Here is an 18654-nt window from a genome sequence, read left to right on the forward strand (position 1 = left end):
CTTAAACCTTGAGCCACATCCTTCCTTGGTAGATTTTTACTAAGTGTTGTGTTACTGAGAAGTGAACTTGAAACATAAAATGTTTGCTTCATGGCCAACTGTACTAGAAACCCAAAGACCTGCAGCAGATTTAAATACCAACTCTTGTTCTATCTTTTAGAAGTTTGTTTGGGTTTTTATTTGGGGGGGGGGTCAGTGCTGGGGCTTGCACTCAGCTGTCCCTGAGCCTCTTTGTGTTCGAGGCTAGCACTCTTCCACCTGAGCCACAGCAGCACTTCTAGTTTTTTCTGAGTAGTTTATTGGAAAGAACAGTGTCACAGGCTTTCCTACCCAGGCTGGGTTCGAACCACAATCCTCAGATCTCGGTCTCCTGTGTAGCTAGGAATATAGGCGTGAACTACCAGCGCCCAGCTTTTTAAATTTTGAAATGATCAAAATACACATTAATGGTACTTTGAATGATGGTGGGCCAATCTGTCCATTGTACCATTCTGTCTCTTTTTTTCGCTATTATCAAGCATGGTTTAGCAGTGCAAGAATGCTATAACACTAACAATTTCAATAAAAGGTATATATATATGGATTGTGAAAAAAAAAAAGTTGCTTCTAGATGGCACCAGTATCCCAAGCCTGTAATCTTAGCTACTTAGGAGTCTAAAATCTGAGAATTGTTCTTTGAAGCCAGCCTCAGCAGACAAGTCCATGAGACTTTCTTTTTTTGTATGTGTTGGTCCTAGGGCTTAAATTCATGTCCTGGGCTCTGTCTCTGAGCTTCTTTTGCTCAAGGCTAGCACTCTATCATTTGAGCCACAGCATCACTTCTCACTTCTTCTGAGTAGTGTATTAGAACTAAGAGTGTCAGACCTTTCTAGCTGGCTTTGAACCATGATCTGCCTCCTGAGTAGCAAGGATTACAGGCCATAAGCCAACAGTGCCTGGCAGTCCATGAGACTCTTATCTGCAATTAACCACCAAAAAGCCAGAAGTAGAGATGTGGATCAAGATGTGTCTAATCTAGAGCATTAACCTTTTAAGAAAAAAGCTTAAGGACAGCACCTAGGCCTACAACCAGCACAAAACAAAACAAAAAAGTTTCCTATTCTTTAAAATCTCAGTTCTACCTCATTGGGGGAAAGGGAAAGGGGGAGGAGGGAAGGGGGAATGAGGGAGGAGGTAACAAACAGTACAAGAAATGTATGCAATGCCTAACGTATGAAACTGTAACCTCTCTGTAAATCAGTTTGATAATAAAAATTTGAAAAAAAATCTCAGTTCTTTAGATTCATATGTTGTATGGCTCAGTAATAGTCTCTCTGCCTTTTTGCTTTAGTATAACAGGTTCCAGTGTCTGTTTATTTGATGTTTATGTGAAACCAATGCCTATAAATTAGCCAACTTAGAAAATAGAATCAAGATAAATTAATCTCAAGACAATCAAGATAACTGTAACAAAATTTAAATACACATCAGACTTCTTAACTAATTTATCATCTATTACTTTGGGGTTTGTTCTGAAAAAGGCCAGCTACTGCTCAGTATTTAACCAGGGTCAGGGCAGACTAACTAAAGAAAGGCTCATCCAATTTCCCTGCAACAGATGCAAATCATCAGCCATCTCCATTTTCCTTGATACAAAACATGACAAGCCTCTGCCTTCAGTTTTATCCCTGGAGAAATAGATCCAGATGCAACAATTGGAGTACAAATAGGCCCTTTCAAGAAGCACCAATGGGAAGGGAAGGAAAGAGATTGTGGGACATGTCTCAGAGTTGATCCGTTACAGGATCAAGGAATCTAGGATATTTTTATACACTAGCTCCTTTTTTTTTTTTTTTTTGAGAGTCTTGGGGGTTTGAACTCAGGGCTTGAGTACTATCCTTGAGTTTCTTTTGCTCAAGGCTAGCACTCTACCACTTGAGCTACGGCGCCACTTAGGGCTTTCCCGTTTATGTGGTACTGAGAAATTGAACCTAGAGCTTCACACATGCTAGGCAAGCATTCTACCACTAAGCTACATTCCCAGTCCTATGCAATAGCTCTTATTCATTATTGTTTGAGGGCTGTCCTGGAGCGTTAGCTCCCAGGGGACTTCCAAATGGCCCCTTACTGAACATACTGCTTTAGGTAAAATTTTTAAAAGTTCCACAGGCAAAAAAAATAACAGCAATTTGCAGGAAGAAGCCATCTGTACATAGAGAAATGACAAATGGTGAAGACATGGATGGATGGCAATAGTGCTGGCTCACAAATAACTCAATTAAGAGAGCATTCATGTAAGAATGTGCAAAAGCATTAGCTCTCAGGTGCAAGTGTCATGCATGTAGTGAAGTACTAGTTATTCTGTTAAGTAGAAATCAGATGAGTCCAGGCACTATTATGGCTCAGGCCTGCACTACTAGTTACTTGAGAGGTGGAAACTGGGAGAACGGTAGCTTGCAGTTATCCTCAGCGTGTAAGGCTATGAGACCTCTTCTTTCCTCCAGCTGACTGTGGAAAGAAACTTCATCTGTCATCCTAGTCACACAGGAGGCTAAGAGGGAGAAATTTGTGCTTCTGGGACATTCTGGGTACAAAAGTTCACTAACCTCAACAGAGAAGTTGGGTGTAATGGTGAGAGCCTCTCATCCCAGTCACAATGGAAAGACTAAAATAGGTAGTCATGGCTTGACCCAGATAGGAAATGACTAGTGAAACACATGCCTAAAGAAGTGGCTCAGTGGTAACAAGCCTACCTAGCAGGCAATTAAACTCTAAGTTCAAACTCCAGTACTGAGAAATTATGTGTGTGTACATTATATATATATATATGTGTGTGTGTGTGTGTGTTGTTGTTGTTGTGCATAGAAGTGTGTGCGTGTGTGTTGAAAGACAATCTACTACACAGTTGCACCTTGTTATAAAAATTGAAAAAACTGTCAGTCACTGGTGACTCATGTTTATAAGCATGTCTACTCAGGAGGCTGATATCTGATTATTGCAGTTCAAAGCCAGAAAAGGCAGAAAAGTCCATGAAAGTCTTATCTCCAATTAACCACCCAAATGCTGGAAGTACAGGTGTGATTCAAGAGGTAGAACACCAGTCTTGAATGGGAAAAGCTCAGGGGCAGCACCCAGGCCTTGAGTTTAGGCCCCAGTACCCACACAAAAATAAGTATATAAATAACCTGAGAAAGCACTATAGTCTTAAATTCCTTTTTTCCTTGTTTATTACTTAACTTTGAACCCCTGATGGCCAAGTCTAATGATGAAAAGACTTCTTTTCCTCAGTGGAAACACTACAATGGTTCTTCATGTACATCACACACCTTTCTGGTCATCTTCAGTAGGAAAAAAGTGAGGGGAAAATGAAGCATACCTGATGACCAGGGATTAATCCAGTGTGAAAAGACACAGTAAGCCCAGCACTGGTGGCTCATGCCTGTAATACTAGCTAGTCCAGAGGCTAAGATCTGAGGATTGCAGTTTAAAGCCAGCCCAGGCAGGAAAGTCTATGAGACTCTTATCTCCAATAAACTACTCAGAAAGGCCAGAAGTGGCACTGTGGCTCAAGTGGTAGAGTGCTCGCCTTGAGCAGAGAAAGCTCAGGGACAGCCCCTAGGTCTTGAGTTCAAGCCCCATGACCGACAAGAGAAAAAAAGACACTGTAAAAAAAAGTACACATATGATTCTTCGTTTCTTTTTAATTTCATAAAACATCAAGCAGAAATGAAAGAGATTGCTAAGCATTAAATAACTCACTTTTTATAAGGTAGTATTTTCTAATACATTCCTCTAAGGTTAGTGAAAGGAATTATAAAATCTAATAAAAGTTGGCACTCTTGGAGTTTATTACTAGATCACTCAACCTGATGTGGCATAAAGTCTCTCTTTTCTTTAACATAAGAGGTTATTAGCATGATATCGTTTTCCTTTCCCACATCCTGATTTTTGTTTGTTCTATTTCTATTCAGTCAAGATATGATTTACATTCTTGTTTTTGTCCTAATTTTCAGAATTATATCATTAAACGCCCAGGTACTCATTTCTGAAGGACATAAATTCAATGATGATTTTTAGTATTTGACTCACTGATTTGTAACTTGAATCCCATCAAAAGGGAAGACTAAGCAGCTTAAAATTAGTGAGGAAAAACAAAAGTGAATTAATGATGTTCTAGGGGCCAGTAAGTTGTTGTATATCTACTTACAAAATTGTTTGCAACTAGTGAGATGATTCCAGAAAGGCAAAGTCACCTGAAAGGATTTCTTTCTTCAGTTCTTCCTGGAGAGGCAAAGCAAAAAATGAGTAGCTGAGCACACAGAGCAAGTGCCCGTGTACACTTTATCCTGGAGTGAATGGGTGAGATAAAGAAAATCAAATATTCCAGCTAATTCTAAAAACTCAAAGCTCTGTGTTGATGTGACAATAAAAAAAGAAAAGTGAAAACTCATCATAATTCCAGGCCAAATGAAGTTCTATAGGCCCCTTGATAAATGAAAGAACAGCGTGCTTGTGTTGAGGAGAATGTGTCGTGGGGAGGGAGGGTTGACAAAGGCATTTATTTTTGTGACTGAGTGCTCAGAGCTTTCTACCTACATGGCAGCTTCTTATTGAAGGCTGAAGTTGTTCCGTAGCTTTCTGTGCTTTCAAGGACTTAACATCAGTCTTCCTTGCCATAGACTTCCATCACAGGAACATCACAACAGACACTGGGCCTCCTACATCCATTTTCCATTATTTGCTGAGATCATCTTAGCACATGTCCTTTTTTTTTCTTTTCTCAAAGCAAAGAGTCCCATGGCTTTTCTCAGATAGTCACAGTGATGGGCCATTAAAGAAGCACTTGCTCTGGTTATGGTATTTAAGAATCTGAAGAGAAACTCCATTGGAAAGCCTCATGCTTCCATATGCAAGTAAGATCTACATAAAAACTGAACCAAACAGTACAGTGTAGAAAACTTTGCTTAAAATGACAATCTATTTCAAAGCCAATATTTTATTCATAAATAACACTTAGATGCAGAGGTTAATAAAACACCCCCTCAATGATTTCCAATTTATTAGTACAGATACACCAGAGAAGAAGAGACAGCATGTTTATATGTCTCTTCTATATGACAGCAAAACCCATGGCTGGTTATATTCAGACAGGGCCGTAAATATGGCGCCAGATAACTTGCAAACTATAAGCGCTGAGTTTGTTTTTGATTGGTGGGCACATCAGACTGATTTCCCTGAATACCTCCATGTTCACTCTGTACACTGTGCAGTTATATCAATTATATGACTTCAGATCCACGTAAGTTCACTCTTCAATTATCACAAATTCTGATAGAGATATGTATGGATAAACAGTATTGATGTCTCAGTGCCCTTTACTACTGCATAACCACTTGAATTGATGTATTACACCTGCACATTGTGAAAGATGTTCTAACAGAATTGTTGTTTTTAATCCATTCACTGTCACCCACAGTACCATTCTGGAAGGTGCAACATATTGGAATTTTACACATGTATCTTAATATTACCCACATTTTATACACTAATATTTTGATTTTAAATAAAAACAACAAACAAATGTAGACATTTGATCATCCAAAGCCTGAAGGTTTTTAACAAAAGTCAAATTCTTCCTCTGTCCCCAGTAGCACCAACTCAGTAACTTTTGTGAAGCACAAAACGAGAGAGAAAGAGAGAGAGAGAGAGAGAGAGAGAGAGAGAGAGAGAGAGAGAGAGATTCTACGAGACCCCCAGAAAGATGTGCATGGGCCACAGAGGGTGGAGCAGGAAATCACCCTGCTGAATAGAGATGGCTCTATTCACACACCTTTGCACATATCTCTATAAATTCCTCCACAACTCTGTCACCTTATTCTTCCCACTTTATTTTCATGCTACAGAGTGTTGAAAAAATGATTTTCTGATTGTGTTATTCATTTCTGACCACTGTGCTTTTCACAATCTCGAGAAAAAGTGTAATTTAAACAAGGGGACAGGAAGTGTCTATCATAAGATACTAATACAAACGCATAGGCTGGCGATGATGTAGCATCTATAAGGCCCCAGAAATCCTTCCACAAATGCTGCCCTTTATAACCAAATCCAAGGCTCAGTGTATCCAGGACGGGCAGCCAGCTAGGAGTTCTCAGGTCTAGCTATTCTCTATTAGGCCACTAAAAATGGAATAGTCATAAATCAGACATATAGACTCACATGTCTTTAATCTGGAGATGGGAAAAGAAACTCATAAATCCCCAATTAATTTCTGTACCAAAATCCCATATCAACTGTGAAACAATTCAGAGAACTAAGATTTATAGAGTTCTGAAAAATCATAAACTCTCTTCTTTTTAAAAGTTATATAAATATAGGCATTAGTATGATCCTGGGGGACGGGGTTTTAGAACATGCCTTTGCTGAGCTTCATCGTGGACCTGAATGCTTTTCACAAAAGCCTTTAACTCAGTGTTTGAAAGGACATAAAGCTTCATCCCTTCATCTTTCCAGCATGCCTCTTGTTTAATATTTGTGTTTAATATTTTGCTTAGTGTTCATAAAGAGTGCAAAAATGTACTCAATACTTCCAAAAAAGACTGCTGGTTGAAATCATGGGAAGAATGCATAAAAGGCAGAGTAAATAAACAAGACTTACATCTGCTAAGGAAAAGGAAAGAATCTCAAAAGTAAATTAAGCTGCAAAACTATTTTTGCAATTAGGATGCCACATTTGACCCTCCCCCCCCCCAGGTTTCAGAGGCACTGCATAAATATGAGCAGAATTGTCAGACGCACATTTTGAGAAAAGTGTTTCTCAACCCAGGGCTAGTGTGAATTCACTCTGCAGGGAGCTGTCCAGAACGCTTTGGTGCGCTTACTGTCGACATTTTGGTAAGGCATCCTACACTAACAGGAAGGCTGGAAACCAAGCAGGTGACAGGCTCAGAATCACCACTTGTTACTTCTTTCCATGCTTCTTGGGTAGCTCCCTCCCTCCCAGGGGGCAGCGGGGCCGGCCGTCGCTGGGTCTGCCCTCCCTGCGCCCACTCTCCTGGGAGACTTGCTGCATGGCTTGAAGGATGGCATTCTGCACGATCTGTTTGCTGGCACTCTGCAGCTTTGCCTCTTCAGGATCATTTCCAGGCTTCTCACCTAGCCAGAGGTATAAAAGGTATGGGGGAGAAAAGAAGATAAATTAATTTTACAAACTATGATGGAAGGGATAGGGGGCAAAGGTAGAAAAAAGAACTGAGAACACACACACACACAGTGGGGTTGTATTCATCCATTAGAAAAATGATATTGCATCATTTGCAAAGAAATGGAAATATCTGGAAAATAAATTCATGTTAAGTGAAGTAAGCCAAGCCCAGAGAGAGAAAACATCACATATGTGGAAGCTAGAATTAATTTAGAAATAGTAAATAAGTAATCACTTTGGGGTGGTATCCAAATATACACAAATGTATTAGCTGAAATATGATAGATCTGGGGAGAACTCAAATGCTGTAATTCCTTAGAAAGACTAACTCACACTCCAACAAAACAAAGAAGGAATTGAGCACTCAAATTGGGAGTGTTGTCAGGGGGAAAGGAATAGATGGAGAAGACCACTGAGGAGAGGAAGGGGGAGTGGGACAATGCAGTCATAAAATTCAGTGCAAATCCTACAAAACTTGAAAAAAATAGCAGGAAGGAGTGGGGTTGAGAGGAGCGGGGGAGAATGATAAAAGGAGTGACATTGATCAAGATGCACTGTATTCATAAACTGCATTGTTGAAAGGCAACTCCTTTATACAACTACTGAAAGATAATAAAAAATGTATTTTTAAAAAAGAATTGGGATCATAAGAAGGTATTAGAGTAACTTAACAGTAAAGAGCCCTCTATAGCACCTTCTGCTAATTGTCCCTCTTCATCTCCAACAAAATCTCCATTCCTTTTGTTCCTTAATGTGACCAAGTTAACATTCTCAACATCCCAGAATCCTCGGCTGCCAGGGGTGGTCCAAGACCTAACCACTGAGGACCTCTGGGGAAGCCTCTGGAATGGCACAGACTTGGGCTGTGTGGCCATTTGCACCTTTCCCTTCTTCCCGCCTGTGTGGGATGCAGACATGTGGCTTGTGTGGCTGAGTATTCCGCCACCTTACAGTAAGCATGGGAATGAATGTCTGGGGAGAAAGAAAGACTCAGCTTCAAAAGCATCAGTGAGCATTTCCATCAGCCCTGGACTGTGAATGTGAAGAAAATAAATCCCTTTTTGTTTAATCCACCATTAGTCTGAGTTTATGTTACCTGTAGCCAAACACATGCCTAACATATACAGTAATCTCACGGAGCCAGAGGAAAATAATCACTGAATCGTTATTAAGCCCAATTCTGCTCCGACAATATCACCACAAGGACTGAAACCATTCATCCAAAGCTCTCCATGGTCATCTAGAACTTATAGAAAGCCCCAGATGGTAAGCAGGTTAGGCCTGAGGCCCATATGCTCTCTGGAATAACTACTGAACTCTGCTATTGTAGCCTGGGCTCAGCTAGAGAGATATGTAAACTTAATGCTTACTGTTTTGCTTCAATAAAAATGCAAATACAAAATGTTTTTTTTAAAGGTGTGGGTAGATTTGGCCCATAGGCCATTGTTTTTTCATTGTTAACCTAGATAGGAATTTTGTAACTAGAAGTCAACAGTTCCTTCTTTTCTTTAGTTGAAAACAAGTCTTGCTTTTATTTGGGCTACTATATAACTAGGTATGGCTAAGTTCTGATCAATGACGTGGAAATGGAAGTTTGTTTAGTGACAAATTCTGGAAAAGAGAATTAAGAAAGAACAGGCAAAAAAAAAAAAAGCCTTTGCCAACTTCCTATGTGGCTGCCTGTAAGTCTGATATGAAGGGGTGATCACTAATAGAAACAACTATTAAGAATCCACGGGGACCGCTGAGGGAGTTTAACTATCATCCATTGTACCCACCAGGAGTCACCATAACTGTAGCTACAGGTGGGTGGGAGATGGTTTATGGGGCAAAGAGCTTAGCCAACAGCTTTCCAATGAGGTTAGGTTCCTGGGAAAATGTGTTGTAAAAATAAATCCCATCACTTCCTCTGTGCCCTCCCCAAAAAAAATTCTGAAGGGAAGCCTCCCCTCTGGTTGCCCTGCCATTCCCTACGATATGATCCTTGTCTGCCTTGAGACAAAAGGTGGCCAGCCAATATCCCAACTGGAGCTGGAAGGAAGCCAGAAGAGAAAGGGAAAGCAAACAATTTCCTTTCAAAAGCTTGTCACGGAAACAAGTTGCAAACATCACTCGTATCACATTCTCTAGGAGGAAACATAGTCACATGGTCTCGCCTAGTTTCAGGAGAGGCTGGGCAGCCATGTGCCCTGCTAGTTCTAGTGCTAGAATGAAGAATTAGGGACGCTTAAATTTTACTTCCATGCAAGCCCCTGCTCCCCGACTCACACGTATATCCAGTCTTGTATCAGTTCAAATCTGATATGGCATGTAGGTATCTCTGTCTACTACTACTATACAACATAGCTGTGCAAACAAAAAATTTTAAAGACCCGTGCTTGCTCCAAGAAAGAGTGTATTAGCCAAACTACACGTGTTGATTCTAAAAGTCTCCTGTCCCTGCTCTGCAGCTGTTCTGTCATTCGCTAGAGAAAGACAGAGTCTATGGATAAGAGTGAGCTGGAGTAAACTAGATATTTAGAAATGGAGAGACTAGAAAGCCTAGTATAAGTCTTGCTGTGACCTAATAGTTAAGTTAAATTACTGCGTCAAAGGCAATGTTGGCAAGCTGATTCTGAGGACCCTTGGGTGACTGGAAAATTAGTTTGCCAAACCCTCTCTGCTGTCTTTATTACTACTTTGACCTAGATCATAAATGACACCTACATGCTGTAGTGAAGGATGTGGCACAAACAGAGCCAAGTATCCATGAACTGGAAAGGAGAAATAAAGACAGGAGGAAATCCACTGAGAGATTTAATAGACAATAAACGCAAAACAAGCCAGGCACCAGGGTCTCATACCTGGAATCCCAGCCATCCGGAGGCTGTGATATGAGGACTGCAGTTCGAAGCCAGCCAGGGCACAAAAGCCCATGAGACTATTTTCTAATTAACTACCAAAAATGCCAGCAGTAGAGCTGTGGCTCAAGTGGTAGAGTGCTACCCTTAAGCAAAAGAAAGTAAAGGACAGGGCATAGGCCATAAATTCAAACCCCAGGACCAGCACAAAAAGGCAAAACAAAAGGCTACACACTCCTGACTTCAAGGACATGGATGTCATAGCTGACATCAGAACTGAGTTTGCAGAACAGTGCAGAAACTAGAGAAATCCAACATCACCCAGGGGTGTCACATTAGCTTCGCCAGAAGAGAGCCTCAGTTCCTTGCCTGCTGCTGCGAACACCCCTTTCCATCTTCTGGAGTGCCCCTGACTTCATGGCAATGGCTTGCTCTTCTGTGTGCTTATCCATGCTCTCTCTCACTTCATGATTTTACTGGCTGCCCTTCCCCAGAGGGCATCACAGCAACTGGCTGGCCTTTGGCATATGGACAGTTGAAATTCCCAGGGGAGAACTTTCTAGCATACCACTATCATCTCTAGAAAACTGCAGTTTTTTGCAGGCAGCATCTTAAGTCAGCTGTCACTGAATATCCATGGCTACTTCTGGGCCATTCTGCGGTGCTAGAGACCTCAGAAGCAGTGAATCACTCAGTGCCTTGCCTAGTGATGCACCACGGGTAGAACTAGTGTTCATTCACAAGTGGTCTTTGACCAGTACATCTGGTGGTCTAAGCATTCACTCACAAGGACACAGCGTTTCCCAACCCTTGATGTGTGGACAGTGCAAGAACCCACGTTGCAGCCCAGCAGAAGGCAGAGCCTGCCACAGAAGTCCTGCAAGCCTCACTATGTACTTAGAGGCATTTAACTTACTGCAGTGTAATGAATCACCTACGCGTGGCAGGTGGACTACATGATGCAAATGTCCTCTAGCTTAATTAGCATTTACAACCCCATTTTCCTGTTTCACGGGAGATGACACATCATTTTTAATTAGCTGGAACTGGAAATGTCCAGTGTAAATACACTGAAGCCACAAATGTGATGTAACTAAAATTGTATTTCCGCTGAGAAATGTGATCTGCCTTGGTTTCCCCAGGAGCTCAGATGGCCCTGTGTTCCAGTGACCACCTCACCTCCCCCTGGGAGGCCTCGTGCAGACCTCCTGCAGTGCTACAATACAAGCTCCCTGCTCCATACCTCATTCTCTCCTGTCCTCGTGGAAGAGGGCTGAGGAGACCAATTACAATGTGCTTACTCAGCAGTCTTAACCCAGGCACTGGTGGCTCATGGCTGTAATTCTACCTACTCAGGAGCGTGAGATCTGAGGATCGAGGTTCAAAGTCAGCCTGGGCAGAAATGCTCATGAGACAACTAATAAGTAAAAACACAGAAGTGGAGGTGTGGCTCAAGTGGCAGGACACCAGCCTTTGAGTGAGAAAAGCTACGGAAAAGCTTCCTGGCCCTGAGCTCAAGCCCCAAGACTGCTACATACACATACCCCAAAATAATAATAATTCCTTACATATAGTCATTATGTTTCCAGCAACTGCAGGAAGATGTTCCTGATATAAACTTAGGCACTTTTTTTCCTCCAAGGACCTCAGAGCCATTGGTCTCTATTCCATTTAATTCAGTGTATTCTACTACAGAGAGGTTTGGAAAAAGTATCCTTATTTTGAGACAGGATTCAGACAGTAATTTTTCCTACACGGGATGGCAGGGACTATGTCACAATCAGCATCTCTATTTCTCACCACTCTGTCTTGGGACCCTTGATATGCCAATCATGGACATCCCCAGCAGGCCAGGAAAGTACCCAGAGCTGCTGCCCCCCACCCCCTGCAAGAAGCCCATGTGTAACTCCCTCTCGGAAGGCTTGAGACTGCAAAGACCATTATCATTCACCAGTGACTAGTGTATGGCTCACAAAGAACAGCTCTAATTCGAGTCCCTTTAATAATGGCAGGAGAGCTGCTTTTCCAGCTCTGTAACCACAGGAATGTTCCATGGAGGACCTGAGTAGAGTTCACCTATCTGTGCCCGGATGGCACATGAGGCCATCCTCCTGCTCTGTGTTGGAGTTGATCAAGCCAACGTCTCAGTCCCAGGGTCTGCAAACTCCTGCTAACCCCGCCAAGCCAGGCTGGTGGTCCACATGCCCCAAACAACTCCGAATCCACACTTCCCAGTCCCCGTAAACACACTTGAAATATCAAAGGGAATGCAAGATGGGCAGGTGCAGGAAACCCCAGTCATGTTCCAGTGATACCCTATTGTTACCATGACTACCCCTATCAAATCAGTGGCAGGGCATTCAGAATGACCCTGACTCTGCCTGCAGAGGCCAGCTGTATTAAGTCAGAAGGGAGTAAGCTACTGACCACAACTACATGGATCTCTTTATGAAAATTCCCTACGAACAAGGTGAGCTGAATCACAAAGACTTTATGATGCACCACTCTCCATGGTGCTGTGGAATGCACCACAGGCCACTGGGGGAGCATGTTTCCTTTCCATTCATAAAGAGAGAGAAAATGCAGTAACTGTACTCAGTGTACACTATGTAACTTGTGGGGGGGGACAGTGGGGGAGGATGGGGAGAGCCGAGGCAGGGGTGACATTTTCCATGAAGCATGGCCCTCGTGACCTGACTTATAGAATTGTAACCCCTTTGTATGACTAAACAACAATAATAATAATAGAGAATGGCAGGCCAGGCACTGGTGGCTCATGCCTATAATCTCAGCTACTCAGGAGGCTGAGATCTGAGGATAGTGGTTCAAAGCCAGCCTAGGCAGGAATGGCCATGAGACTCATATCTCCAACAAACTACTTACAAAAAGCCGGAAGTGGAGCTATGACTCAAGTAGTTGAGTACTGGCCTTGAACAAAAAGAAGCTTAGGGACAGCACCCAAACCCTGAGTGAGCCCCAGGACTGGCACCAAATCAATTGTCATTTTCTAAGCACTTTCTATATGATAAACACTGGTTTCGGTTTTGAGATTAGAATGTTGTTCTGAACCTGCACCGTCTGAGCTTACAGTCTCAGGGAGGAGTCAGCATTTCACAGGGCCCAGGGAAAGAAAGCCTCGCCAAGGGTTTGCAGGTTACGGAGGTGCGGATCAGTAAGACAGATGCACAGGTGATACGCAACAGCTAGACATGAGAGGGGGTCCATGCCGGCAGGACAGTGGGAGGAGCCATGCAGGTAGGACGGTGGGAGGGGCCATGCCGGCAGGACAGTGGGAGGGTACCTCAAGGGTTGTAATTAAACCATTGCAATTTCCAGCCAGCCAGCGCAGCCCATCAAGATTATAGACAACATAAGATGGTTTTTTTTAGCACTCCACCCACCTAGGGATTCTTAATTGGCAAGCTTCATTCCCTCTTAAGGTGAGTTAAGGAATAGTTCCTAAAGCAACAGCTTTAGTTTATCCATCCAAGCCAGTAAACCATGCCCTAGAGGTCAAACGTAAGGCCCTAAACCTCCCTCTTCGGGGGACGGTGGCTCTACCAGGGTGCTGGCTCTAGGAACGGACTTAAGCCACTTACAGGTCAATAAAAGTTGTGCTGGGGGCTGGGAATATGGCCTAGTGGTAGAGTGCTTGCCTCCCATACATGAAGCCCTGAGTTCGAGTCCCCAACACCACATATATAGAAAAAGCCAGAAGTGGCGCTGTGGCTCAAGTGGTAGAGTGTTAGCCTTGAGCAAAAATAAATAAATAAATAAATAAATAAATGTTGTACTGAGGTAAAAATAACTGTCATTCCCACCCTGAGATTACGTGTTTTCAGTCTCCAGAAAGTGTGTTCCTTTCCTAGGGAACTTTCTAATCATTTTTCACTGTGTATTTTTCATCGTGCTGAATTCTGTAGGCAGATGCAAGGAAGGAGGTGGATTGATCTGCACTGCCGTTCGGGTCACGTTGGAGCAGGACGGCCACAGCAGAGCGTGAAGCGAAGGTCAAGCGGAGGGGAAAGGCCCTGGCAGGTGTGAGAGCAAGGCCCCGCCAGCGTGCCTGGGGGTTTGGGGAAGGCGCAAGTGCTCAGATCCTAAGGGGTCCAGGAGGCAATGGAGTGCCTGAGAGGAAAGCAGCCAGAGGTCATCCACTCTGCGTGGCCAGCACAGCTGGACGCCTCGGGGCACAGCTCCGCCGTCCAAGTGAGGACTCGCAGGCTCCCAAAAACACACAGATGCTCTGGCTCCTCTTCAGACTCTTTTCCAAAGACAAATAGGGGAAAGACAAGGAATTCGTTTTCAGCCTGGTGGCGTACTAACAAAGTCACAGAAAGCCTGTTTTGTTTTGGGTTGCTTTGTTTCCCCCAGTATTGGTATTAGGGATGAACTCAGGGCTCTGCACTGGCTAGGTGTGCTAGGCTGGCTCTCTAACACTTGGGCCACACCTTCCAGCCCTGGTTTGTTTGTTTGTTGTGCCAGTACTGGGGCTTGAACTCAGAGCCTCACTCAATCTCTCAACTGGCTTTTTCACTCAGGCTAATGCTCTGCCACCTGATTCACACCTCTAGTTCCAGTATTTTGTTGGTTGATGGGAGATAAGAGTCTCATGGACTTTTCTGTGTGTGCTGGCTTTGAACCGTGATCCTCAGATCTCGGCCTCCTGAGGAGCTAGGATTACAGACATGAGCCGCCACTGCCTGGCCAGCCCTGCTTTCCATCGGTTATTGTGGAAATGGAGTCTAGTGGACTTTTATTGTTTAATCTGGGCTGGCCCTGGCCTTCTATCTTTGGATCTCAGTCTCCTGAGTAGCTCAGACAGGCCTGGGTTGCTGGCATGTAGCTAGAAGGCTAGATTTGACCTCATAGAACTACTCAATTATTTTATAATTTATATAATAATCCTGGGCTGCAGCGCCTTAGCAATCCCATACAGAACAATGCTGACAAAGCCTGAAAAGGAAAAGACAATTTTAATCTAGGAATTAAATTTGAGTATTTTAACCAAGAAAACTAAAGGTGATTTTGGAAATGAATAGGAAAGGCCTAATTTAGAAGTTACCAATACCAGTTGTCGAGCTGTGGTCATTAAAGTTTCGATATTTGCACAGCTAGAAAATTGACCAATAAAATGCAGAAATAACTCAACAAACATGTGGACAATTGATTTATGTAAAATATGTCATTGTCATAAAGGGAGCTTCAAACCAATGGAGCTGCGTCACATAAAACTTTACCATACATAAATCATTGGTAGGCTTTAAATCTATATTGGGAAAGGAAGATAATTTGGAACATAAGGTTGTATTACATTGACATTACTCCTTATGATAGCTAATTGTACCTTGGCCCAGACCCATAGACTACACACCAGTGCAAAAGAACCCTACTACAGTCTGCAGGCTTTGAAGATTTAGTGTGCCAGTGGGGTGGGGGGGAAGGGGGGGTGTCATTGATCGTAACAGTGTACCCCTCTTGTAGGGGATGTTGGTTGTGGGAGAGACTGGGCATGTGTAGGGACAGAGGGTACATGAGACATAACTGTAATCTTCTTTCAATCTTGCTGTGAATGTAAAACTACTCCAAAATAATAAATTCTTAGATGGGCACCAGTGGCTTCTGCCTAGAATCCTAACTACTCCAGAGACTGAGATCTGAGGATTAAAGGTCAAAGCCAGCCTAAGCAGAAAAGTCCATAAAACTCTTATCTTCAATTAACCAGCAAAAAAGCCAGAAATGAAGCTATGGCTCAAGTGCGTCTGCCTGCAAGGAGCATAGCTAGCATATAGTAAACAAACTCGGGACGAACACACACAGACATAAGATGTGCAAATCACCTGCTCACAACAAGAAGTACCCAGAATAGAGTTGGACTGAAGATATGCAAATGAACTGTGTGCACCCAGATTTGGTCAAGAAGAGTGGAGCAGGCTGAGATATGCAGATGAAATAGGGAGCAGGCAGGACATACCTTAAAGACCAGAGGACATAAAAACAGCAAGCAGAAAGCAATTCACCACTCTGTGATGTGTGTCCAGTCAGCGCCGCCCTGGCCTACGAAAACCCACCAAGGAACTACCCTAGAAGCCCCAGGCTGTGCCCAGCCCACAAGACCAAGCCACATCTGGACCCTGGTGTGACTTGACCTCCAACCCAGGGACCACCTAGCAGGTAGGATGGCGTTGTATTGAGTGGGTAAAGAGTGACACCTGCTGGACGGTAATGGAATAACGTGATTTGGAACTCGTACTGGAGCAAATAAACGCCTTTATGCATCTCACCCATTGGCATAACTATTGGGCTTGTTACACAACCTTAAGCAATAAAAGCCCAGGGACAGTGCCCAGGTCCTGAGTTTGCCCCAGTATGGGCATACGGGCACACGTGTACACACATATGCACACACACACTCCAAGTGTGATGCTTGATTTATATCACTGTAATCCCTCTCTGTACATCACCTTTATAATAACAAAAAAACAAAAATTTGGTAATCCAAGTGAGAGCTCTAGGCCCTGAGTTTAAGCCCTAGTGACAGCATAAAGAAGTAAGACAATCAAGATCTTTGAAGAAACTAAAACCATTGTTGTGGCCTGAGAGTAGCCCCAAACTTCTTAAGCAACACAAAAAGTGACAACCATAAAGGGCCAAAAAATGCTTGACATTCTGTTAAAATGAAGCAGATTAGGCCAGGGAAACACCACCACACACACTCATGGACAGGATTCTTCACCACAGGAGGCCAGGCAGGGGATGTTTTTTGGGAAATTAACATCTTGCAAATATTTGAGCATTTCACTCCCTGAGCCCTTGGTAATTCGGCTGCACCTTGGTTGTGAGTTCAGAGCCCCAAAGGCTGCTCTGCTCACCACAGACATTTCTGCCAAATTTACCCAAAACTTGTGGTGTTTTGGTTCTTTTTCCCTTTCTAGTCAAGTTGACACGGAGGAAATCCAGGGTCTCCCAAGAGCCTGTAGCTCCTTGCAGTCAGGGACAGCTCCAGAACCTTCTGCTCAGAGAAGAAGGCCTTGTCCTGGCAACCTCTGTGATCTCAGCGCCACCGAACTCCAGGTCACTTGGCAGGGGGGTCGGGGGAGGGGCTTGGGAAAGGAGGGAGGCAAATGTCCCCAAGCACAGAGAACCAGAGCCACTGAGACCCAAGCAGAGAGCAGAGAACCTGCAAGGCCAGGCCGGGCGCCTCCGGCTCCCGCGGGCTCTGCTGCCCTCCGGTGGTCACTCCTGGGGTTGCCGCAGGCCGGAGGTCCATGAAGGTTGTCCCGGATCTTGGAAGGCAGTCGTTTTATTTTACCAAACAGAGTAACCGCCAGAACGCTTGCTACTGTACTCCAAAGTATATAAATCCATCGTCCCAGGAGTTCTGAGGCAGCTTGAAAACGCAGTCCTCTCTGGGATAAAAATGACTTGACCGCCTTAGAACTTTTTAAATATTTAATGAAAGATTCAGGGGCTGGGAATGAGGCTTCGTGGTAGAGCGCTTGCCTACCATGCCTGAAGCCCTGGATTCGATTCCTCACCACCACATACACAGAAAAAATCAGAAGTGGCGCTGTGGCTCAAGAGGTAGAGTGCTAGCTGTAAGAGAGTTTCAGGTAGACAACCGATGATGGAGAACTCCACGTGGTATTCAAGGCAATAGAGAGAACTTTTGGGGGTGAATTGCTGGCCTGCTGCTAAGTCCATGGCACCTATGGCAGGCTCTAGAGTCACTCCCATGCAAGGCCTCATCTAAGGCAAGGGGTGAGAGGGGTGTCCAGGTGGATTAGGGTGTGACCTCAAGGGAAGGGGGAGGGAACTGCCTCCAGGTGTGCCAGTTACCTCGATAACTGGACTGAGATTTAAACAGTCATGGGGCATCTGCATGGAGCCCTCCTGGGGGTAGACCTTACACTAGCCTTGAGCAAAAGGAAGCCAGGGACATTGCTCAGGCCCTGAGTTCAAGGCCCAGGACTAGGGGGAAAAAATTCCCAGCTGTGAAGCAAAATTAGCCACCTGTGTTCCCTTCTCACTCAACAGAGGAAGAGAGGGAAAGATGCATGGCTAATAGTGTGAATGATTTCACAGAAACCCCATCACACTATCCTTGCTAAAATGGACTACACCGTTCCAAACAAGCCCTAGTATCTGTGAAAGAAAGAATCAAATTCCCAGCTGTGACAAGTTGTCAGGAAGTACAGTTCTAGAATTTATCTAAGTCAGTTCTCAAAAGTCATTGTTGGTCCCAGGAGTAAGAACACCAGGAAGCCACCCCAGGAAGAAGACACAGTACAGGGAATGTCTCCTTTCTCCATGAAGGAGCTGACTCCTTTGTAATGTCAAAGTATTTCACATATCTCTCATGACAAAAAGAGGCTATAAGCTCAGTGATGCTCTTAGATGAATTTAAATAATATTAATTACCTCCATATGCATTCGCAAAAAAATGTAGGTTTTGTTCGAGATTGTATCCCAACTGCATAAGGTTCGTGGTAGGGATTGGAGGGGTGGCTCAAGTGGTAGAGCACCAGCCATCTGTGGAAAAAGTCAAGTGAAAGCAGGAATCCCTAAGTTCAAGACCCAATACTGGCACATTAAAAAATAGAGTAAAGGTTTATGGTATAAATGTGGTACCTC

The 18654-nt window shown here is 43.7% G+C and overlaps 1 protein-coding gene across 1 annotated transcript; it reads right to left on the reverse strand.

Moving 5' to 3' along the window:
- Positions 1 to 6937: 6937 nt before the first annotated feature.
- Akain1 (A-kinase anchor inhibitor 1) lies at positions 6938 to 8055 on the reverse strand. Its single transcript, XM_048363734.1, has 2 exons — positions 7875 to 8055; positions 6938 to 7131 (listed from the first exon to the last, which is right to left on the reverse strand). Exons 1-2 carry the CDS (start codon positions 8053 to 8055, stop codon positions 6938 to 6940), a joined length of 375 nt encoding a protein of 124 aa, XP_048219691.1.
- Between the last annotated feature and the right edge of the window lie 10599 nt (positions 8056 to 18654).

The sequence above is a fragment of the Perognathus longimembris genome, chromosome 15 (assembly GCF_023159225.1).
Source record: "Perognathus longimembris pacificus isolate PPM17 chromosome 15, ASM2315922v1, whole genome shotgun sequence".
Taxonomy (NCBI): domain Eukaryota; kingdom Metazoa; phylum Chordata; class Mammalia; order Rodentia; family Heteromyidae; genus Perognathus; species Perognathus longimembris.

Coding starts and splice junctions, on each gene's coding strand:
- Akain1 (XM_048363734.1), bottom strand. CDS start 8,055: ATGGCCACACAGCCCAAGTCTGTGCCATTCCAGAGGCTTCCCCAGAGG. Junction 7,132..7,874: donor AGAGGGACAATTAGCAGAAG/GTGCTATAGAGG, acceptor ACCTCTGGCTAG/GTGAGAAGCCTGGAAATGAT.